The 19,398-nt window shown below is 43.3% G+C and overlaps 1 protein-coding gene across 6 annotated transcripts in view; it reads left to right on the top strand.

Moving 5' to 3' along the window:
- Positions 1 to 19,398, top strand: part of SHANK2 (SH3 and multiple ankyrin repeat domains 2) — a 641,049-nt gene that overhangs the window by 243,253 nt on the left and 378,398 nt on the right. For all 6 annotated transcript variants that reach the window (XM_073541767.1, XM_073541764.1, XM_073541768.1 and 3 more), the window contains one exon: positions 2,426 to 2,492. In XM_073541767.1, the coding sequence (XP_073397868.1) occupies positions 2,426 to 2,492 (67 nt within the window). The remainder of the gene's footprint in view (positions 1 to 2,425; positions 2,493 to 19,398) is intronic.

Raw genomic sequence — 19,398 nt, 5'->3', positions numbered from 1 at the left:
TACGGTATTTTCATCAGTCAATAATTAGTTTAAATATGAGACGCGGTCCATAGCAAGTAAGGTGGCGGAAAAGGGTCTGTTTGCGCAAAGTGGGCTTTTCAGTGCCTGCATCTGGCCATGAAATAAGAATTTGAGGAACTGACCCAAAAGTAATTGAAAGGGATTGAAGGGTAAAATGAACGCCAGCACCATAGTGAGCAGCCTAGGAGTGCCACTGCCTACAATGATTATCACCCAGCAAGCAGATTAGTCATGTAGTCCTCTATCATGGCATAGCAGAGGGCAAATTGGGGATGCAGGAGATCCAGCCGACACCCACGGGAGTGGTAGTGGTCACTGTGTATGTGTGTATATATACAGTGTGTGTGTGTGTGTATGTGTGTATATACACAGTACAGACCAAAAGTTTGGACACACCTTCTCATTCAAAGAGTTTTCTTTATTTTCATGACTAGGAAAATTGTAGATTCACTCTGAAGGCATCAAAACTATGAATTAACACGTGGAATTATATAATTAACAAAAAAGTGTGAAACAACTGAAAATATGTCTTATATTCTAGGTTCTTCAAAGTAGCCACCTTTTGCTTTGAATACTGCCTTGCACACTGTTGCCGTTCTCTTGATGAGCTTCAAGAGGTAGTCACCGGAAATGGTTTTCACTTCACAGGTGTGCCCTGTCAGGTTTAATAAGTGGGATTTCTTGCCTTATAAATGAGGTCGGGACCATCAGTTGTGTTGTACAGAAGTCTGGTGGATACACAGCTGATAGTCCTACTGAATAGACTGTTAGAATTTGTATTATGGCAAGAAAAAAGCAGCTAAGTAAAGAAAAACGAGTGGCCATCATTACTTTAAGAAATGAAGGTCAGTCAGTCCGAAAAATTGGGAAAACTTTGAAAGTGTCCCCAAGTACAGTGGCAAAAACCATCAAGTGCTACAAAGAAACTGGCTCACATGAGGACCGCCCCAGGGAAAGAAGACCAAGAGTCACCTCTGCTGCGGAGGATAAGTTCATCCGAGTCACCAGCCTCCAAAATCGCAGGTTAACAGCAGCTCAGATTAGAGACCAGGTCAGTGACACACAGAGTTCTAGCAGCAGACACATCTCTACAACAACTGTTAAGAGGAGACTTTGTGCAGCAGGCCTTCATGGTAAAATAGCTGCTAGGAAACCACTGCTAAGGACAGGCAACAAGCAGGAGAGACTTGTTTGGGCTAAAGAACACAAGGAATGGACATTAGACCAGTGGAAATCTGTGCTTTGGTCTGATGAGTCCAAATTTGAGATCTTTGGTTCCAGCGTCTTTGTGCGACGCAGAAGGTTCCCACCGTGAAGCATGGAGGAGGAGGTGTGATGGTGTGTTGGTGCTTTGCTGGTGCCACTGTTGGGGATTTATTCAAAATTGAAGGCATACTGAACCAGCATGGCTACCACAGCATCTTGCAGCGGCATGCTATTCCATCCGGTTTGCGTTTAGTTGGACCATCATTTATTTTTCAACAGGGCAATGACCCCAAACACACCTTCAGGCTGTGTAAGGGCTATTTGACCAAGAAGGAGAGTGATGGGGTGCTACGCCAGATGACCTGGCCTCCACAGTCACCAGACCTGAACCCAATCGAGATGGCTTGGGGTGAGCTGGACCGCAGAGTGAAGGCAAAAGGGCCAACAAGTGCTAAGCATCTCTGGGAACTCCTTCAAGACTGTTGAAAGACCATTTCCGGTGACTACCTCTTGAAGCCCATCAAGAGAATGCCAAGAGTGTGCAAAGCAGTAATCAGAGAAAAAGGTGGCTACTTTGAAGAACCTAGAATATAAGACATACAGTATTTTCAGTTGTTTCACAATTTTTTGTTAATTATATAATTCCACATGTGTTAATTCATAGTTTTGATGCCTTCAGAGTGAATCTACAACTTTCATAGTCATGAAAATAAAGAAAACTCTTTGAATGAGAAGGTGTGTCCAATCTTTTGGTCTGTATTGTATGTGTATGTGTGTGTGTGTGTGTGTGTGTATGTGTATATATATATATATATATATATATATATATATATATATATATATACCCCCAATCTGCTCCGGAGCCGGCCTCTGTTTGCATGTGTGGACAATGATATACAATTATAATTATCTTAAGCCCAGGGGTTATTTAGCTCACATCAGCAGATAACTCATGCTCAGCACCTTTCAAAATGGTTTATTTAATAGCAGAGTGATGGAGCAGAGGGGAGCGGTGCAGCGGCAGCCGGGCTGCGGCAGCTGCTGTCACTAAGCCCAAGCACAGCTGCCTGACTGCTGCAGGTACAGCTGCTGAGCGCACGCTCTGCTTCTCCCTCCAGAACTGATCATTCATTTTTTACTTGTTATAAGAGCCGTTGTGGCTATTACCAGTGAATGACGTGGCATTTTCTCGTTGCAGGTTGCTATAATAGCCGGGAATTTTGAGCTTGCCGAGTTCATAAAAAACCACAAAGAAACTGATATTGGTAAGTAGTCACAAATGGAAACTGATGCATGTTGAATACTTTGCATAACATATTGGGACACTGGAATCATCGTTGTGTGCACCAGGCTTTATTGTCTATTGCACATGAAAAAGATTGTAGTGTATCAGCAAGTTTTGTACTTGGACAGTTAGGGCCCCGTTACACGCTTCAATGTCCCAGCGATCCCACCAACGATCCGACGTGGATGGGATCGCTGGGACATAGTTAGCTGATCTCTGGTGAGCTGTCACATAGACAGCCTCACCAGCGATCAGAACCAGTGAGCAAGCTGGTATCCAAGGTAATAGGGGGTATCTAAGAGCCGAGCAGCTCTTAGATGCCCGCTGTTTACCTCGGAAACCAGCTCCCAGCGTCACTGATCGTTGGTCTCTCGCAGTGATGCGCGCTGGCCAGCAGGAGACCAATGATCAAAAAACGGCCCAGGACGTTTGAGCGCGATCAGCGATACCCGGCGGGGGTGTGGGGGGGGGGTGTGGCCGCTGATGTGTGTCACACACAGCGATGTCGCTGGCGAGATCGCTGTGGCGTCAAAATCAGCGATCTCGCTGTGTGTGACTGTGTAAGACTAGAGCTATGCGGCGGCTTTGGCCATGACACAGGTCACGCTGCCAAAAATCGCTATAAATGTTGTTGCATCGTAATGCAAGTAAATGGACAACAATCAAGCTGCAAAGGTCAAAACAGTTGTTTTTTTGGCGACTTGTGTGTCTTGGTCGCAGCACCTTGCAACATCATTCACTTGCACTATGCTGCAATGTAGCAGTGAAGGTCAAAGTTAGAAGTGGATTCAAAAGGAATGGGAGATATAGTGTAAAGGAAGGACATATACATCTCCTGACAAATCCACTTCCGGCTTTGGCTAAAAAAAAACTTCCATCAAAACCTGCGTGCGATACCAGGCTCCACCGATCGCATTTGTGAACCTGGGTTGATATTTTCATTGTGTTCTTGTCAATTTGCTGTTCAGAGATCTCCCAACATCGCTTGACACATGTGACACACAAAAGCAATTCTCAGACGAGCCGTGCGACCAAAAACATCTGTGCAACTTGCCTGTGACTTGTTTCCGGCTGTGACTTTGCTATAAAAAATGTCCAAAGCCCTGTTTAAATTGCTCTCACTTGTGTCTTGCATTGAAGTGTATGGCAAGTGAGTTTTGTGCAACTTACAACCTAAGAACCAATCACATTTGGAAACATTCTAATGTGTTGAGGTAGGGCACAATGCAACACTGCAATACCGGTCGCAGTGTAGCCCTATCATAAATGGGGCAGAATTATACTGTACGTCCCTGCACAGCGGGTGGCTGGTAGCACTTCTGGGAATAATCTCTGGATCAGTGATATTCCAGAGGCTGGGACCCACAGATATCCTCTCGTGCTGACAACTTTATCTTCCAAAAGGTAGGGGAGAAAACAAGGGGAACCGGTACCTTGGATCTAATCTTTATAAACAGGGAGTAAATGGTTGAGGAGGTAAAAGTGGCTGGGACCCTAGAAGGTAGCGACCATGCTATTTTAGAATTTTGGATAACTAGAGGAGGAAGACCTGTGAAGACTCAGACGTCAAGGTTAGATTTCAGAAAGACAGATTTTAAGGGTTTCAGAAAGAGAATTGGAGGGATCCAATGGCTGGATATCCTTAAGGACAAAAATATCCAGGAAGGATAGGAAATCTTGAAAAATGAAATTCTCAAAGCACAATTGTTAACAATTCCGAAAAGAGGGAAGAATAGGAAGCATTTAAGGAAACCCGGATGGATGAACACAGAACTTAAGCACATGCTAAAAAGGAAGAAAGAAATATTTATGTAATGGTAAGAGGGAGGCATATCTAAAGAAGAATATAATGCTGTCTGCAGAACTTGCAGGGCACAAATCAGATTATTAAAGCTGACAATGAATTGAGGCTTGCAAGAGACGTCAAAAGCAATAATAAAGGATTTTGGGGATATGTCAAAAGTAAAAGAAAAGTCAAAGATGCTATAGGATTTTTACAGGATGAAAAGGTAAGAGGATGTTCAGAAGGCCAAACTTTTAAACTCCTATTTTGCATCTGTTTTCTCTCAGAAAGGAAATGTAACATCAACTGTTCTTCACTGTCCTATTAAGGGAATAGAAGAATCCAGGATATCTATAAACAGAAAGATAGTGAGGAAACACTTAGCTAACCTAAATGAATTCAAGTCTCCAGGTCCAGATGAATTACAAGCCAGAGTACTGAAGGAGATAGCAGAAGAAATTTTTGAACCCCTCTCCATAATCTTTGAAAATTCTTGGAGAACAGGAGAAGTCCCAGATGACTGGAGAAGAGCAAATGTTGTTCCTATCTTCAAAAAGGGGAAGAAGTTGGACCCAGGCAACTATAGGCCAGTGAGCCTGACTTCTATACCAGGAAAAATCTTTGAACAAATTATTAAACAACATGTATGTCAATACCTGGATAAGAATGAAGTGATTAAACAGAGTCAGCATGGGTTTGTAACTAATAAGTCATGTCAGACTAACTTAATTTCCTTCTATGACAGAATCACTGATTGGGTGGATCAGGGAAATGCTGTAGATATAGTATATCTTGACTTCAGCAAAGCATTTGACAAAGTATCTCACACAATCCTTATAGAAAAAATGGCTAAGTATGGAATGGACAAGATAACTGTTATGTGGACTCATAACTGGCTTAGTAATCGGACCCAAAGAGTGGTCGTAAATGGCTGCACATTCAGTTGGAAGAATGTCTCAAGTGGGGTACCACAGGGCTCTGTCCTGGGCCCTGTAATGTTCAACATCCTTATCAACGATTTAGATGAAGGAATTGAGGGTAAACTGATTACATTTGCTGATGACACAAAGCTAGGAGGGATAGCTAATATTAGAGAAGAGAGAGAGGGAGGATTCAAAAAGATATAAATAAACTGGAGCAGTGGGCAGCAACTAACAGAATGGTTTTTAACAGGGAAAAATGCAAAGTGCTACATCTGGGCAATAGAAATGAAAAAAGCATATACAAAATGGGAGGAATAGGGCTAAGCAACAGCACATGTGAAAAAGACTTGGGTATACTAATAGATCACAGACTGAATATGAGTCAACAGTGTGATGCAGCAGCAAAAAAGGCAAATGCAGTTCTAGGATGTATTAACAGAAGCATACAGTCTAGAACACGTGAAGTCATTATTGCCCTCTACTCCTCTTTGGTCAGACCTCATCTGGAATACTGTGTCCAGTTTTGGGCGCCACATTTTGAAAAAGAAATCAACAAACTGGAGCAAGTTCAGAAAAGAGCGACCAGAATGGTGACCGGTCTGCAAACCCTGTCTTATGAGGAAAGGTTGCAGGATTTGGGAATGTTTAGCTTGCAGAACAGAAGACTGAGAGGAGACTTAATAGCTGTCTACAAATATCTAAAGGGCTGTCACATTGTAGAAGGATCAACTTTTTTTCTCATTTGCACAAGGAAAGACTAGAAGCAATGGGATGAAACTGAATGGGAGGAGACACAGATTAGATATTAGAAAAACTTTTTGACAAAGTGATCAATGAGTGGAACAGGCTGCCATGAGAAGTGGCGAGTTCTCCTTCAATGGAAGTCTTCAAACAGAGGCTGGACAGACATCTGACTGGGATGATTTAGTGAATCCTGCTTTGAGCAGGGGGTTGGACCAGATGGCCCAGGAGGTCCCTTCCAACTCTACGATTCTGTGATTCTATGATAGTAATGGAGCATTCTAGCAATGCAGTTACATTGTATGACGGGAATACCTTGTACACCTTTTTACCTTTTTCATTTAATAAGTTGTTCACCAGCGATATTCTTCATCACGAGGGTTACAGGACTGAATTAATTTGTCAGCATAGTAAACAGCTAGTACATGCTAAGCCCGTGTAAAAGAACCACAGTCCTTACCCTAAATCCTACTATATCCTATGCTGCACACCTTCTCCGGTGTAATGGAGCACCCTACGAATGGTAACTCATTTGTAATAGTAACTAGCATAACAGCATAACAATGGATGGTCTCTATATATTTGATTGGTTGTTGCACCATAACGTTTATTATATTGGTTGTATTTGCTGTAATTTGGGCTCCTGCCCATAATATCTAAAATTGGATTTGCAATGTGTTTTTTTTTTTTTCCTAAAATGAGGAAACTGGAGTCAATTTGTACTGTAGTAGTGCTGTAGTATATAGTGCGCACTGCGGTATATTAGGCGATACATGCTGTGAGTGAACAGTGATATCACATCATGTAAGTCAATGTATTTCACCATCAATGCAAAGCTAAGTGTCGCCATCCCATGAATGTTTTCAAGAAGCATTGGACCCATGGAAAGGAGTGCAACTGCAGGATCAGACTACGAAGGGGATGTCTGTAGTCCGTTACCATAGAGGCGCATAGATCTGCATAAATGGAGGATAGATGGAACTAAGTTTAGGCTCTCTGGGTATATAATACTGGATGTAGAAGGTGCAGGTACGTATAGGACCATGAGCCATCTAAGCTATGTGGTGTATTAGTTACTTCCTTGCTTCATACAGATGGAGCAGACTTTGTTGTATGCAGTATACAATGTTGCTTGTGATTCTCCTAAAACAACGGCTGCAATAATCAGAAATGTAACAACCGAAAAGTGAAGCCAAAATTCTGCACAAATGTCACATGTATAAGGCACAACAACTACAACATCTATGAAGAAATTAAGAGGGAGCCTAGAGCCAGCACCCATATTGTGAGGTTAGGGGGGAGTTTGGTCGCTCTGACTGGCAGCAGAGAATATGTTTTTCTGCGTTTTTCTGGCGGAACACTCTGTTCTGTTTGTCTTGTCCAATTTCATTCACCAGCGAACAGCAAGTGCCAGGCTTTTGCCTCTCCTCGCAGACACATGTCCTGTCCCACATATCCCCTTTTTATTAACAATTAAACCCACAGGCTGCGCTCTCTCCTCGCAGATACTAACAGAGCTCATCTAGAAATCAGACTTCTTCTAAACCTGTGTTCATTGCTCGCTTGTTTCTACCTCCTCTAATATATAACGCTCAATGTGGGTGTGTATGTATGTATGTATGTATGTCCGGGATTGGCATCCGCACCGTCGCAGCTACAGCCACAAAATTTGGCACAGTCACACGTCTGGACCCCGAGAGCGTCCTAAGCTATGTTGTGAGGCGCAACTTTAACCCCACGCGTTCCAATTCACCAAACAATTTTGCCCCTATCTACATAATGGGGAAAAAGTGAAAAGAAAAGTGTTGGGAGGCAAATTGACAGCTGCCAGATGTGAACAAGGGGGACTGAAAGAATGAGAGCGATGGCACCAAAGAGTATATACCGTACAGTTACTAAGGTGGGGCCCTGACATGGGATACTCACCACACACGGGGATATGACCACACACACAATGCGCCACACACTACCACGTGCTTCACCACATATACCACCCTCAGCACACATTTCACCACACATACACCAACCTCGCCACATAAAAGTCCAAACACAAAAGTCGCCACTCAAAACTCGCCACACCGTCCCAGAGCTGTTTAAAAGATGAAAAATGAGCTGTGATTGGTTGCTATCAGCAACAGTTTTCTTTGTAGACAGTTGTGGTCACTGAGGCCTATTATTCTTATCATTTCTATAGTGTTATCGTCCTTCTGTAAAGCTGGAAATAACACAATTTATTACCGTGCCGACACAGACCACCCTCTGACACAGACTGCAGGGGGAGCCCAGTATCACACAGAATAGGATTAGATACACGGCTCAGCAGTCAGTATCACACAGGATAGGATTAGATACACGGCTCAGCAGACAGGATAGGATTAGATACACGGCGCAGCAGTCAGTATCACACAGGATAGGATTAGATACACGGCTCAGCAGTCAGTATCACACAGGATAGGATTACAAATATGCAAATAAAGTCCGTGGAGCCTCATTTAAGAGTCTCAAACACGGGACTAACAAGATATTCCTCCAGGGAAGGACCCAGCCAAGGGGTGGCTCCTTTCGGAAACCAGAAAAAATCACTAATTCATGGAGATTGGAAAAAACTTAGTGTACATAAAAATCCCCTTAAAAAACACAATTTTATTAATGATCATAAAACACACCTTCCCAGTGACGTTGAAAAAATGTCAAAAATTAGACCTAGTATAAGGTGCTGCATAGCCCTACATAAAGGCCTGACTGATACCTTCCTATCCGTGGAGGTTGGCACCCTAATAGTACGATGTTGGCGCCCCCACTCAACGAGGACTATCCCTCGCTTCCCTAGTGATCCCTAATATCACAGAGGGGAAAACAATTTCCAGGATAGAGCAGTAATGAAGAAATCAGAATGCCCTAGGACTTATGCAGACCAAACAAATAATACAGCAATAAAAACATTTACCATATCATGATATCGTGTGACCCACAAAGATAGAATGACCTCAAAAAAGGCCAAATCAGCAGCTATTCTCACTTGGAGAGATAAACATCCTCAAATACAATAACCAAATGATAAAAAGGTCACTTATCATGTCTCATGGGGGACCCTCAACGCGTTTCCCCGCCGTAGCGGTTCATCAGGAGGAATAGTCCTATCAGAGATATTGTTGCTGCTTCATGCCTGATACCACAATAATGATGGCCATTTGAGGATGTTTATCTCTCCAAGTGAGAATAGCTGCTGATTTGGCCTTTTTTGAGGTCATTCTATCTTTGTGGGTCACACGATATCATGATATGGTAAATGTTTTTATTGCTGTATTATTTGTTTGGTCTGCATAAGTCCTAGGGCATTCTGATTTCTTCATTACTGCTCTATCCTGGAAATTGTTTTCCCCTCTGTGATATTAGGGATCACTAGGGAAGCGAGGGATAGTCCTCGTTGAGTGGGGGCGCCAACATCGTACTATTAGGGTGCCAACCTCCACGGATAGGAAGGTATCAGTCAGGCCTTTATGTAGGGCTATGCAGCACCTTATACTAGGTCTAATTTTTGACATTTTTTCAACGTCACTGGGAAGGTGTGTTTTATGATCATTAATAAAATTGTGTTTTTTAAGGGGATCCTTTCGGAAACCACCATTACCACCATATTAAGTGGCCCTTTAAGTCAATATCTACATGATGTTGGTCTACTAGGCATTGCTTCCACCTAGCCAGAATCCTACTCCACACTGATGAGGGGCAACACCCCGAAACAGCTGTCTGTGGATGGATACCTGGCCTTGGTATTTCCCTTGTCATATCTGTAAACTCATAAAAAGCTGGATATTGACTTAAAGGGCCACTTCATACGGTGGTAATGGTGGTTTCCAAAAGGAGCCAACCCTTGGCTGGGTCCTTCCCTGGAGGAAGATCTGGCTAGTTCCGTGTTTGAGACTCTTAAATGATGCACCACGGACTTTGTTTGCATATTTGTATTTCCCAGGGAGCATTGCACCTAGGATTTCACTGATTGAGCGCCTTTGCTGGCTGCCGCAGTGTTTTCTTTGACTGGTCTCCCTGAGGTCAGTGATTGTTTCAGGATAGGATTAGATACACGGCTCAGCAGTCAGTATCACACAGGATAGGATTAGATACACGGCTCAGCAGTCAGTATCACACAGGAGAGGATTAGATACACGGTTCAGCAGACAGTATCACACAGGATAGGATTAGATACACGGCTCAGCAATCAGTATCACACAGGATAGGATTAGATACACAGCTCAGCAGTCAGTATCACATAGGATAGGATTAGATACACTGCTCAGCAGACAGTATCACACAGGATAGGAATAGATACACGGCTCAGCAGTCAGTATCACATAGGATAGGATTAGATACACGGCTCAGCAGTCAGTATCACACAGGATAGGATTAGATACACGGCTCAGCAGTCAGTATCACACAGGATAGGATTAGCTACACGGCTCAGCAGTCAGTATCACGCAGGAGAGGATTAGATACACGGCTCAGCAGTCAGTATCACGCAGGAGAGGATTAGATACACGGATCAGCAGTCAGTATCACACAGGATAGGATTAGATATGCAGCTCAGCACAGAGTATCACACAGAATAGTATTAGATACACGGCTCAGCAGATAGTATCACACAGAATAGGATTAGATACACGGCTCAGCAGTCAGTATCACACAGAATAAGATTAGATACACGGCTCAGCAGTCAGTATCACACAGGAGAGGATTAGATACACGGCTCAGCAGTCAGTGTCACACAGGATAGGATTAGATACACGGCTCAGCAGACAGTATCACACAGAATAAGATTAGATACACGACTCAGCAGTCAGTATCACACAGGATAGGATTAGATGCACAGTTTTTAATATGCAATATAATAATTATAATTTGTTATAACTGACCACAGTTGGATACTATGCCCAGGCAACGCCGGGCTCTAAAGCTAGTTTCTTATATATCATAGATGTTGTATCTGGCCCAATTCAGTCCCAGGACCCCAATGCGTATGGATTACTACTTGTTGACAAGACTGTGCTGTCTGCAAATTTGTTTATAATAGGGACACCTAAAAATATCATTAGTCTTCTGTCCCAATAATCCGACCCCGGATTACACATCATCTCTCGCTGTATACCGACCCTAGGCGAGACTCCCCTGTATACAGACTCCAGATTACCCATTGAATTTTGCTCTTCTTCTGTATACAGTCTACGTTTAACCGGCTACTTTGCACAAAAAAAATCCAATCATGGGAAATGTAGATTGATGGGAGCAGACAACATCTTACTAGGAAGGAGCGGTGAGAGTGTGCGGAAGTCCAGAGATCTGTTTTTTTTCAGTAAGGATCTTTCCAGATTGCTTCAGGGTTATTTATTTATTATTTATTATGCTTTGCTTATAAAGCGCCATCATATTTTGCAGCACTATACAGACATTATCATCACTGTCCCCGATGGGGCTCACAATCTACATTCCCTATCAGTATGTCTTTGGAATGTGGGAGGAAACCAGAGAACCCGGAGGAAACCCACGCAGGGAGAACATACAAACCCCTTGCAGATGATGTCCTTGGTGGGATTGGAACCAGGACCCCAGTGCTGCAAAGCGTGCTAACCACTGAGCCACCGTGCTGCCCTAGGGTTCCATGTTATTGGTTAGAAGTAGAACACCGGCATGTGATCGGTCATAAAAACACTCCGTAAATCAATAGTTAGCACATCTCTCCATTTATCACTAGTGGATCTGCATGCAAGAATAAGAGAAAATAGGAATTACTCATTATTATGCTGAGCAGCATGTTGGGCTTCCTACCCGGGATACTTTGGAAGGCTCCTATTGATGGCAGCCTCGTGACGGAGCCTTATTTCATGTGCTCTGTGCCAGTGGTTTACGTTTAATTGCTCTTGCTTTTCCTCTCCAATTCTCCATGGAGCTCGGATCTTAGGAGAGAATGCCAAAGATGGAAAATGTTTATTTGGCATTTTGATAATGAACACACTGTATTAACAATAATCGCTGGATCATCAGATTAGGCGATGTGACAGCGGATCATTGCAGGAAGCTAGGTGGCCTCAGTTATTGGTGATTTGGTCAGAAAAAAAATGGACAGAGAACATTAACTGAAAGGAAAGAATAAAATAAACCCAGGATAAGTCTATTGATCTAGAGGTAAAATTTTTGGAATATTCATCTTCATTTTAGAATTTGTTGTATGTAGAGGTGCAGTTAGAGAGTTTTCTTGGGGAACCAAAAACCTGACTTTCCAAAGTCATTCAAACTATGAACGCACACAGACCTCAATATTTTGACTTTTTTTTTTCTGCCTACAGGTACCACTAGAGGGAGCTCCTTACATCTGTAGACTGAGAGCCCCACCTAGTGGTAACAGCTGGAAGTCATACTTTTAGTTTTGAAACGAGTTATCTTGTTTCTATAGAAAAAAAAACGTAAAAATGCAGCAAATGTTATAAATAAAGACTCAAAACATACATAATCCCATGCTGATACAGTGCAGACTCTTTGTCAATTTTCTCAAAAGCAGCAAACATTTGACCACTGCAGCCAATCAATGGTTTCAGCAGTCACATGCAATGTTGCTTGCCTTTAAAGGGGCATTACTTTCTCAGTCATTTATAGCATGTTGGTGGCCCTGACTTGCTCGGCTGTGAATTGAGAGGTGCCAACACAATCATGGCTCTCGGAATTCACTGATATGGTAGTTAAAAAAAATAAATAATAGATCTCTTTTGCTCTGCTGTTTTTGTAATCCCCTGAAAGTGAATGGAGAGAGCAATACAAACACAGCTACTCCTGGGTTAATGATTAAATAGTTTCCTATTTTTGAGGTTCTAGAGATGGGGTCTACATATATTAGACATGTATGGTCATCTTTATGGGCACATGCTCAACTCCCCAGTATGGCACTATCCAGCACCTAAATATTACTTCTCCTATCCTCTCTATTAGTAGATGATTTTTCACCCATCGTCATTGCTCATCATCCTCTATGCTTCTGGTACACTGCCGCTGCTCCCTCTATAGTGAGTGTAACAATTCCATCTACAGCCGGAGGACATCGCCGCTCTCTCCCTGTACCAGCATTGATGTAGCACCATTGCTTATAACTTTTAAATTAACTGCTCCCTGTTATTCCAAGGGTAGAGGACAGTTCCCCCCACTCAATTTGAGGCACTTCTCCTCCACCCCCTCCATACTCCCAAGTGTGAGGCCGTGACTGGTGTTATATTCGAGGGTTGATATGTGTCCCCCAGGATGTGCAAAGAAGCATATGGAGGTCGTGGGAGTGCATTGCAGTCACAAGCATAGCTGTGATTGCAACGCAAAATAAAAGTGAGTATTGGTCTTGGGCATGCTATGTGTCCAGGGTAGATATAAGAAAAACTGTTCTTGGCTCTTATATTTGAAACAGTCTACAGGATGGCAGCGGGGCAGTCCATTTCCTCCCTGATCCCAGGTTTTCCATGTAGCTGGTGGCCACAGGTTCCTTTGTAAAAACCCCTGCAGCAGGGGGTTGGATGTGTCCGTGTGGAGTTTGCAGCAAGCAGAGCAGATGGCTCTGCAAAAGCTCAGCCTGTGTGAGTAAACACAGAGCCCAGCAGAGTGAACTCCTGGCACTCCGCAGTGTGATACGGTGTTGTAGTTGCCCTCAACAACCGAACGCACTTATGGATTGTTGTGTTTCCCGGCTGCGATCCGGAGGATTCTGGGTGCTGTGCACTGTGTGAGTTTGGACATTAAACACGTTTTTCTTTGAACTTTGGTGGGTCACTCTCTCATCACTGCACAGCGTAGATACCGCTGCACTATACAAGATATTCCCACTGCCAACTCACTGAGGGATCAGATTACAGCTGCCTTTTGAAGTCTATGTAGAGAGGGGGGGAGCTAGTGAAACACAGACAGACCAGGCTGCATTTTTTTAAGTAAGTGTTTTATATCTCACCAAAGTGGGATTCACAGCTTCGCTGCTCAGTAGTACTACTTCATAATGTCCTACATTCTGATACTAATTCTGATCATAGAGACAGGAGAGCAGAAATCCCTCATGTCTGTGTGTACCTTGTATGGCAGACCTCATAGCACCTACTCTGCACCCACTAGCTAGCTCAGAGACAACTGAAAATATGGAATCTGAAGAACTGGTTAAAAAAGCAGGATACAGTCATATTGGCCAGAATCGGTGTTCTTCCCATTGTAAACACATGATGGCTTTTTCTGAAGAGTCGCCTGAAACGACAGGCACTTTGTGATGTGAGATGTGCGAAGTATCTGAGTGCTGCGCACACATCCCACCATCGACAGTCTGCCTACACAGTAAGCAAGGAGACAGAAAATGTGCATCTACAAAAGCCAGCATGGAGGAGAAAAAAAGAATCAAAACCTGCAGGTTACACTTGATATTGACCTTTTTCCCCCCTATTACGCCAGGCTATTGCAACTGTTTACAACTTTCTGAAGCCGCAGTCTTTCAGTGCTTCCTTGTATTTCGCATCCAGCGCGATTCAGAAAAATATATCTATAAATTATTTATTAGAGTTGTTCTGTGCAGTTCTTGTTTACTCTATGAACCATATTCTCTTATTATAATCAGATTTTATATAAATATTGAACATGTAAAAAAAAAAAATCCAACTAGATCTCCTGCTGTTCAGATTACTAAGGGAAAACCTGATTTTCTTTTTTTTTTTGTGCACTGCAGAAAATTCTTGCAGTTGGAAACAGATTTAGTACAACGAGGTCTATTGATTTACTGTATAGAGACACACACACACACACATATATATATATCAGTAGAGAAGAAAGCAGATAGGCACAATCCGTCCCAAAATATCCTTTTATTGTGGCATCAAGTTACCAACAGCAGGCAGATAAAACCATGGAGCAAATACAGACGACGATCGTTTTGCACTTACATTGCGCTTCAACAGGTCATATATATGATATGACCCGTTGAAGCGCAATGTAAGCGTGAAACGATCGTCGTCTGTATTTGCTCCATGGTTTTATCTGCCTGCTGTTGGTAACTTGATGCCACAGTAAAGGATATTTTTTGCACGGGACGGATTGTGCCTATCTGCTTTCTTCTCTATGGATATACAGACTATTTTCCTTGGAAGTGGCACCCGTGTTCCCTGATGTGTGTGCAGCTTCATTAACCTGAGGTCATACAGCTGTGCCTTTGTCCTATTTTTCTTCTTCTATGGAATGCAGACTTTGCTTACGCCCCGAGTCTCACTAATGTAAAAAGTATATATGCCACATTTCAAGACGATCGAACAATATTTAGAGGTTGCACACTTTTATCAGTTTAATAAAAGTACGCAAAAAGCAGATTTTCAAAGTTAAGTATTTTTTATTAGAAATTCAAGCAAGTAAAAACTTAGAATAATAATGACAATAAACAGTAACATTGATAGGCAGTATCATACGTATTAAATGATTTAGGCTGTGTGCATACGCTGCGGATTAGGTGCGGATTCATCCGCGCGGATTTTGTACAATCCGCAGGTGAAACCGCAGGTCAAAAGACCTGCGGTTTTACCTGCGGATTGCTCTGCGGTTTTGCCCTGTGGTTTTCCATCTCCTCAAATGGAGGAGATGGCAAACCGCAGGAGAATCCGCAGAAAGAATTGACATGTCAATTCTTTCTGCGGATTGAAAACCGCAGATAATCCGCGCGGAAAATTCCGCACAGTCTGCACTGCGGTTTTTGATTCCCATAGGGAATCATGGTACTGTACACCGCAGCAGAAACTGCTGCGGGTCCGCAGCGGCTAGAACCGCTGCGGAACCGCAGCAAAATCCGCAGCGTGTGCACACAGCCTTACACTAATGTGCTGTGAAAGATGCGGCTCCTTCTTTTGTTCGCTTGGTGACGGCTTTTCTATGATACTCGACAACTCTTAACAAGAACTGTTTCTGTTGTTCTTCTCTGATTGAATTATTAAACTTCTTTCTCAGAGCAATGCCCCTTTCTGCGGTGTCATTCACCACCTTAAGGGTATGTGAACACGTAAGTGTTTTTTTCTCATTTTTTTTTAAGCGTTTTTACCGGCAAAAAACATTTTAAAAACGCTTAAAAGAAGCATCCCATTCATTTTAATGAATTCTGCACTTTTTGTGCATATTGATGCGTTTTTTCCCGCGGTAAAAAACTGCTCATTAATTTTGCAGAAAAATCCACATTTCTAACTATTTTCTATGAGACTGGGGATGCTCCGGAAAAAAAACGCATAAAAAAATTGCGCGTTTTCTGGGAAGGAGTCCTGTTTTCAGTCAGGAATTTTCTGCATATGTGGGTGCATTGACGGAGCTTCTTAGTGTATCACTGCAATATTCTTCTACGTCGTGGATCCCAAACAATTCAAATAATGCCTTTGTTTTACTTGTAACAAAACCGCTGAGGTCTTTTCCTTGAAAAACGAGGTTTTTACCTTCCAACCGTTTCAGTTCCTTTTTCTTTTCAGGTTTCATTCTTAAATTTTCAAACATCTTCTCCTTCTCGGCCTGACCGATACGTTCATCCAAAAATGCCAATCCTGTTAGTTTCTGACAGATGCCAAATGTGTCTTAGCCACTGTGAGGGCCCGCTCTCTGACATCTTTATCTGGATAATATTGCAGAAGCTGTAGCATCTCCAAATCATTCTTTGGAACCCATCGTCTTACAATTGCCTCGTGCCAAAAGCGGACATATATCAGACAGACAAAACGTGATACTTTTCTTGTTCCTTTCAATTCGGTAATAGACATATGCAATTGTGTAGTGAATAGCACAATTTTGAAGTCATATATGGCCTTTGCCAAGAGCCGCTAGAACCCTAAATTCCAAATCGTTTTCATCCCAACCTCCAGGATATAGAAGCGATAGTTGTAATAGCTCTTTGTAATCTTCTCTTGGATGACTGCCATCTTTCAAGACATTGTTGAGGTAGTCCACCATTTTCACACGTTGTTCTTCACTTTCAGGCTGTGTGCACACGTAGCGATTTTTAAGCGTTTTTGCCGTGATTTTCGGCGCAAAAACGCTTAAAAATCGTGTACAGAACGCCTCCCATGCATTCCTATGGCATTCCGCACATGCTGTGCTAATGCTGCGCTTTTTTCCGCGGCGGAATCGCATCGCGGAAAAAATCGCAGCATGCTCATTCTTTTGTGTGGAATCGCAAAGAATTGCCGTGATTCCGCACCCATAGGAATGCATGAGAATCGCTTACTTCCCGCATGTGGCTATGCCCACCATGCGGGAAGTTAAGCGTCTCATGTGCGGTTGGTACCCACGGTGTGGAGGAGAGGAGACTGTCCTCCAGGCCCTGGGTACCATACCCCTGTAAAAAAAAGAATACAAAATAAAAAAATCGGGGTATATTTACCTTCCGGTGTCCCGCGCTGCATTCCCAGCCTAGCGTTCCCAGTAATGCCTTGCGGCAAGGCCCTGTAATGACGTAGTCTCGCGTGACTCTAGCGGTCTCGCGAGATCGCTATAGCAACACGAGACTACGTCATCACAGGTCTTGCAAGGCATTACTGGGAACGCTGAGGCCCGGGAATGCAGCGGGAAGGTAATACCCCGATTTTTTTTTTTTTTTATTTTTTTTTTTTAGCATTTTAACATCCTATCTTTTACTATTGATGCCGCATAGACTGCCTCAATAGTAAAAACCTGGTCACACTTGTCAAACACTATGTTTGACGAGTGTGACCAACCTGTCAATCACTTTCCAAGCGATGCTTCAAATCGCTTGGAAACTGCTTGAATAACGCACGCGAAAATCGCGGCAAAATCGAGATCATAATCGCGGTGAAATCGTGCGGAAAAAAACCCGCGATTTCTGGGAAGGAGTCCGGTTTTTAGTGAGCGTTTTAAAACGCTACGTGTGCACATGGCCTTAACCGTAATTCTGCCGGAGACACACTGACTTGAATGCAATCCCCCCTTTGTGTACAAGGACTTCTGTTTAACTTCTGCTTTTTATAGCACCTTCAAAAAATCCAGTTTTTTTTTTTATTTCCTGCATCCTTGTTCAAACAAAAGAAAATTGAAAAGATATGGAGAGTATAATAAAAGCTGCTAAATGGGAACAAGAGTATGAATCTGTTTTAGGAAAGAAAAGAAAGGGGAAATATTGATTATTCGACACCGAGGCCATATTCAGATTGTCTGCTCTGCACTGAAGTCCCCCCCAAATACATCATAAGGGTATGTGCACACGCTGCGGTTTTGCTGCGGTTTTGGCCCTGCAGAACTGCAGCAGTTCCGCAGACATGGTACTTTACCATGTTAGCCTATGGGTTTTCAAAACCGCAGTGCTCACGCTGCGGTTTTTTACCTGCGGAAAAGCTGCGGTTTTTTTTTCCGCAGCATGTCAATTGTTTCTGCGGATTCTGCTGCGGTTTGCCACCTGTTCCATTGTCCAGGTGTCAAACCGCAGGGCAAAACCGCAGGCCAAACCGCAGCAAAACCGCAGGTCACTTTACCTGCGGTTTTACCTGCGTTTCCGCGGGAAAAAACCCGCAGGTGAATCTGCAGTGTGTGCACATACCCTTAGGCTAAGTGCACACGTACCGGAACTCTCGCGGAAATTCCCGCGAGAATGCCGGAATTCCAGTCCGCGGGAAAATCGCATTTTAAATTCCCGCGATTTTCCCGCGGAAAAACTAGAATTTTGCAAGCGTAATTAGCTTGCAGAATGCTAGCGTTCTCCAAGCGATCTGTAGCATCGCTTGGAGAACTGATTGACAGGTTGGTCACACTCGTCAAACACAGTGTTTGACCAGTGTGACCAACTTTTTACTACTGAGGCCGCCTATGCAGCATCAGTAGTAAAAGATAGAATGTAAAAAAAAAATAAAAAATGGTGTTATTTTTACCCTCCGACGTCCCGCGCATCCGTTCCCAGTAATCCTTTGCGAAAATGCCCGCGATGACGTCAGTTCTCGCGGGATCGCGACGACGTCGCGCGAATGACCGCGAGACTTCGCGATCCCGCGAGAGTGGACGCCATCGCGGGCATTTTCGCAAAGGCTTACTGGGACTGGGAGCGTGAAGAGAAGCGGGAAGACTGCGCGGGACGCCGGAAGGTAAGAATAACAATATTTTTTATTTTAAAATTCTATTTTTTACAGGGATATGGTACCCAAAGCCCGGAGGACAGTCTCCTCTCCTCCGGACCGTGGGTACCATCTGCAATTGTTCTGCTTACTTTCCGCATGGTGTGCACAGCCACATGCGGGAAGTAAGCGGAACAATACATTCCTATGGGTGCGGGATCGCCGCGATTCCGCAAATTAATGAGCATGCTGCGGTTTTTACCGCAAAGCGATTCCGCCGCGGTAAAAACCGCAGCATTAGCACAGCATTGCGGAATCCCATAGGAATGCATGGGATGCTTATTTTTCGCGTTTTCGCGG

This window comes from Dendrobates tinctorius, unplaced genomic scaffold, assembly GCF_039654945.1.
Source record: "Dendrobates tinctorius isolate UK_male_01 unplaced genomic scaffold, ASM3965494v1 ptg000124l, whole genome shotgun sequence".
Lineage (NCBI taxonomy): Eukaryota > Metazoa > Chordata > Amphibia > Anura > Dendrobatidae > Dendrobates > Dendrobates tinctorius.
The sequence above is the reverse complement of the archived record's forward strand: the minus strand, read 5'-3'. Positions and strand labels throughout refer to the sequence as shown.